The following is a 5,333-nucleotide window of genomic DNA, read 5'->3' on the forward strand; positions in this document are numbered from 1 at the left end:
GAATTCTGGGAAGAGGGCCAGATTTGGGGTCAGAATGATGAGTTCAGTTTAAGACATTGATTTTTGACACCCCACAAGCTGGTAGAGACACAGGACTGGGGCTTGGAGAGAGGTCAGGAATGCACATATGCATGTTCACACTATCTCTGTCCAGCCCTGCTGCTGCCTTCCTAGATCTACCCTGGAATCTCCTGCTTGGTCCCGGTGGAAGCCCTAGGAACAACAGTCCCACCACATGGTGACTGTAGGTTCAGCTCCAACCCTTCCAGGAGTAGGGAGATCCTAGATCGTGGTGTGAGGTCTTCTGAATAGGGAGGGCTCTCTCCCCCATCATGACCCCTGCAAAGGATCATAGGCAGGAGCTGGAGGTACCTATCAGGCAGACAGTGAGGTGAGTGATATAAATGCCCCCAGGCAATTGTGGCTGGGTCCTCCAGGAGCCAATGGCCTGAGTCAAGGATCCAGGCCTGTGGACCCTCAAATCCTCACCTCCCCTAACTTCAGGGCAGCCAGCTCTGAACCACATTCCTCTGGGGATAGGGCTCACAGAAAAGAGTTCCCTGGCTCAGCTAGTGATGATGGAGGGCTCCTTGAAGGAGGCAGGACCTCAGGAGAGTACCAAACACCAGGATGTAGAGACTGCCTGGGAGGCTGTGATGATGGGACAAGGAGGGAGGTGTCCAATGAGATGTCATCTATGTGACCTCAGGTGCATCCATGAGAACTACCTAGGAACATGGTTGGACAGGGCTTTCTTCTCTCCGGATACAGTGGAGGATGAGACAAAAGGGGAAAAAAAAGAAGAGGGAGTTGTCAAGAAGGGAAATAAAGAAGGAAGAAACAGAGATAGGGCTGGAGGAAGGAAGAGAATCAGAAACTCCCTTGGGGAGGGGGCAGCAAGTTTCAGAAAGCAGAGGAGAGACTGGGCAGGCAATAGGGACCTCCCTTGCCCCTACTCAGGAACAGATATAGAGTGGAGACCCTATTATCATCTTAGACCTGGGATAAGGAGGTGAGACCCATAAAGACAGAGTTGCTCCCTAGTCCTCAATCCCCTCAGGACTACAAGCTATCTGATCTTCTAGCCCCTGGTGGCTATTCAGCTTGCTCAGAGGCCAAGGTACCAAATCTCACCCTCAGAGCACCCCTAGAGAAGCCCAGCCCTGAGAGGGAAAGGGGGAGGGAAAAGAAGGGTGGAGGATAAAGGAGACAGGAAAGAGGAGAAGAACCTGCTCCCACACCTGAAGGAGCACTCAACACCCCACTGCCAGCCTCTCCAGCATCATGATCCCTCTCTGGTTTCTGCTCAGCTTATCCGGGACATGGACGGGTATTGAATAACAGGGTAGAGATGGAGGGAGGGTGGGCAGAGACCAATGCTTTAGGGTCCTTGGTGAGCATGGGCAGGGGAGAGAAGAGGGATCTCTGTTCTTCTCCCCTCCATCCTCTGCTTGATCTTGCCCCTCCTCTCTCCTCCTCCAGGCATAGTGGGGCCAGGCTTTTTGAGGGAACCAGGCAGGGAGGGAGGACTCCTGACTTTCCTCTCTGGCAGACATGGTAATGGAGCAATGCCACCCCCAGAAGTCAGTGGAGCAGGAGAAGAAGGCTCTATCCTGGTGCCCTTTGAGTTCCTCAATCACCCCCCCAACCCTGTTTGTGCCTGGCCGGGAGGGAAAGAAAGGAAGAAGGGGGAGGGAGGGAACAGGTTCCCCAAGCCTGAGATGAGCCTTTCGTGGGCTCTGCATATGTCTCTCCTATTGCTTGGCCTCTGTGCCTCCCCAAGGTCTCGGTGATGTCTTTGAGCTCTCTCTGTGGCTCAGTGGGAACTAGGAAAGGTGATTCATCTCTCTTGTTTGAAATCCCAGAGGGCTTCCTGAAGGAATAAAGGGATTTGCCATCAGCCTAAATGAAGAGAGGGAGGGAAAGGCTTAAGAAAAGGGAAGGACAGAAAGGACTAGATGAGCTGGTGTGGCCAGTTCCCTCTCAGAACACAAGGAGATAAGATCAGGGATGAGACAGTAACCTAGCTGGTCATCCCTCAGCCAAAATGATGTCTCCTATCTCAGCGGGGAAGTTCAGCAGGGCAGGACCCCGTCTCCTTCCCCTTCCCCACTCTCTTGCCCATTCTTTTTTTCCCACAGTCACCTGGACTCTTGAGTGCTACAGTTTTCAACGTTCCTTTACTGGTCCTTTTGATCTCTCCGGACTCCCAATGCCCACTGTAATCTGTGGCCCAGGCCAAGATGCCTGCCTGGAGGTGGTGACTTCCTTGAGTACAGGTAGGGATAGGGGTACAGGGAAAGGGTGGGGAACTGGGGAGGGAAAATAAAAGGCCAGGGAGATAATACCGAATCTTGCCACAGATCTTGTCATTTGGTTATCCAGAGTTGAAAGGGACCTCAGAAGGCATCCAGTTCAACTTGTTCAATATCCCTGACAAGTGATTCTCTATCACTGGCTCAAATTCTCCCAGTGATTGAGAGCTTATTACCTTATGAAACTTGTTTAGTCATTTCCAGTTCTCAATGACTCTCTTTGCAATCTTCTTGGAAGAAACACTAGAGTGGTTTGCCATGTCCTTCTCCAGCTCATTTTACAAATGAGGAAACTGAGGTAAACAGGGTGAAGTGACTTGCCCAAGGTCACCCAGCTAGTGTTTGAGGCTGGATTTGAACTCAGGTCTTCCTGACTCCAGGTCTTGCTCTCTATCCTCTGCACCACCTAGCTGCCACCTTATGAAGCAGCCCATCAGATGAGAAGAGATATTCCTGCAAGAGCTCTGCTTGCCCATAGTCCCTACTGCTGGTTCTTCATTCTGTCCTGTGGGGCCACAAAACAAGACTAGTCAATCTCTCTTCCCCATAAAAACCCTTCAAACAACTAGACAGCTATCATGTCTCCTCTGGGCTAAAGACCCTTAATCCCTTCTCTCAGTCTCCATCCTGGTCACCTGCCCCTCAGCATGCTCCTGTTTATCAATGCCTTTGGTAAAATGTGGCAAACAGAATGGGAGATGTTCCTCCAGATGTGGTCAGACCATGGCAGAACACAGGAGACCGTCACCAACACCCTAGTGCTGGACTCTATGCCCCTACTGAGGATCACATGAGCTTTAGGCTGCCAAATCATACCTTGGCACACATAGGACTTGTGGATTTCCAAGACCCCCAGATCATTTTCAGATGAGCTGCTCCCTAGCTGCCCCCTAAACTTGTGGGGCTGACTTTTTTTTCATTCAAATATAAGACATTATATTGATCCCGTTGAATTCTGAAAGGAAAAAAACTCTTACGACCTTAGAACAGGGAAGATCAGAGCTGGGAGGCATCTTAAAGATTATCTAATCCAGTCCTCTAGGAAGGGCAAGATGGGGAAACTAAGACCCAGAGTGTAGTTGCTTGAGAGAAGGAGTGATATACTAAAGGCCACATAAGTTGGGAGAGAGGTGACCTGGTGTAAAATGGAGTCAGTTAAGGTCTGAGAAAAACAATGAGTCAGAACAGTAGGGCACTGAGATGGCTTGTGGGGAACATGTTGGGGCTGGAGGACTGCAGATCAGACTCGGGGATGAGGCAGAGGGGCCATGGCTGAGTTACATCCTTCCTCTTTCCCCTGCTTCCCATCTCCAGGTTATAGAAACTCACTAACTATGGTGAAAAAGGGTTGCTCTTATGGGACAGGCTCAGGGGAGATGATCTCAGAGGGAAACTCATTGCCCCCTGACTACACCATGGTTCGGCAATGCCAGGAGAATCTATGCAACCGCCAGATTGAGAACCATGACAGCGTTCCCAACCTCAGCCCAGGTGAAGTGAAGGAGGGACAGGGAAGCCGGGGAGGCCTCCAGAGACCCCAGAACCCTCTGAACCCCTTTTGTTCATCAACAGAGACTGACCAACTGAGCTGGAGGGCCTGTTAGAAGGGAGCCCATAGGGTGTCAGGGCTGGGGGGCCTTAGAACAGGCAATGTCAGGACTGGGAGGGCCCTTAGTAAAGGGAATGTCAGAGCTGGGAGGGGCCTTAGTAAAGGGTTGGGAGGGCCTGTAAGGATGATCTAATTCAATTCCTTCATTTTAAGGATGGGAAAACTGAGGCCTAGACATGTAGTTCTAAGTGCCTGCAGTAGGGCCCTCATTCTCAGGATATTTGAGAGATAGAGTTGGGGATACATATGTGCAAAGCCACCAGTTTTAGGACCTAGTGACCAATGAGGAGGGAGGGGTCCACCCTGACCTGGCAATGTCTGTTGTTCCTTCCCAGCACCAGACCCCCCTGAGCTCAGTGGCATTGAGTGCTGGGCCTGTGTCAGTACCACTGCTGAAGGCTGTGAACTCCACAAAGCCCACAAGATCAAGTGTCATGTGGGCCAGAGTGTTTGCTACCAGGGTCAAGGCTTTCTGGCCATTGGTGAGTAGGAACGGGAGAGAGCAGGTTGGGGAGCCCTGGTCCTGGGAGAAGCCTCATTCTACCTGCTAACCTCTGCCTTCTCCCCTCTTCCCAGACAATTTCAACAACTCTGTCTACGTAAGGACATGCCATGAGCCCACGTGCACTTTTACTGGGGCCGCCACTCACTGGTCGGACAACTATCTCAAAGGGACCTGCTGTAAGGGCAATCTCTGTAACAGCATCTCCAATGTCCCCCAAATTGTGTACTCCCATGCTCCTGCACTCCTGGCCCTGCCCCTGCTCCTTACCATCCCCTTATTGTTAGGGGTCTGAACAAGTCCTGGCTTCCCTCCAAGCTTAACCTTTCAGTCTGTGGCTAGAGAGCCTTAAAAACTCAGGCAAGGGATCCGGTACCTATGTGTGTTGCTGGACAGGGCGGGGAGGGAGGATAGGGGCATGCTTGGTTAGGAGTGAAGAAGCCTGGAGAGTCACCAGTTTGAAAGAGGCTTCAGAGGCCTCCAGCTCAACCTTTCCTTTTCCCAATCCCTCAAAAGCATTCCTCCTGCCTCCTGGTGAATACATTCTGTGAAGGGGAACTCATTGTCTCTCTAGGAATTCTAGTCCACTTTGGACAGTGCTGATTATTAAAAAGTGTTTCTTTACATCAATGTGAAGTCATTGTCTCTGCAGTTTTTCCACCACCACCCCCCCACCCTGTCCTCCCTTACCCATCCTCCAACCCCTGATACATCACCTCTTCTCCTAATTCTGACCTCTGGGGACAAACAGGGCTGTGTAATCCTCTTCAGTCTGACACCCTTCAGATAGTTGAAGTCAGCTCTCTATCACCAGCCTACCACCCCAAAGTCTTTCCTTGTGTAGGCTAAATATCTCCAGTTCTTTCCCCAGATCCTTGCTGGCTCTGTTCCCCAGGCTCCTGAGGGC

The 5,333-nt window shown here is 51.2% G+C and overlaps 1 protein-coding gene across 2 annotated transcripts; it reads left to right on the forward strand.

Moving 5' to 3' along the window:
- The first annotated feature begins 1,234 nt into the window (after positions 1-1,234).
- On the forward strand, positions 1,235-5,056 carry LYPD5 (LY6/PLAUR domain containing 5). Of its 2 annotated transcripts, none has more exons than XM_072607814.1 (5): positions 1,235-1,330; positions 2,142-2,279; positions 3,630-3,806; positions 4,260-4,406; positions 4,501-5,056. In XM_072607814.1, the coding sequence occupies exons 1-5, from the start codon at positions 1,285-1,287 to the stop codon at positions 4,719-4,721; spliced, it is 729 nt and encodes a 242-aa protein (XP_072463915.1). In that variant the 5' UTR covers positions 1,235-1,284; the 3' UTR covers positions 4,722-5,056. The 2 variants fall into 2 exon arrangements, with proteins under 2 accessions (XP_072463915.1, XP_072463917.1); XM_072607816.1 differs by having other exon boundaries at positions 1,322-1,345.
- The last annotated feature ends 277 nt before the right edge of the window (positions 5,057-5,333 follow it).

The sequence above is a fragment of the Notamacropus eugenii genome, chromosome 5 (assembly GCF_028372415.1).
Source record: "Notamacropus eugenii isolate mMacEug1 chromosome 5, mMacEug1.pri_v2, whole genome shotgun sequence".
Taxonomy (NCBI): Eukaryota; Metazoa; Chordata; class Mammalia; order Diprotodontia; family Macropodidae; genus Notamacropus; species Notamacropus eugenii.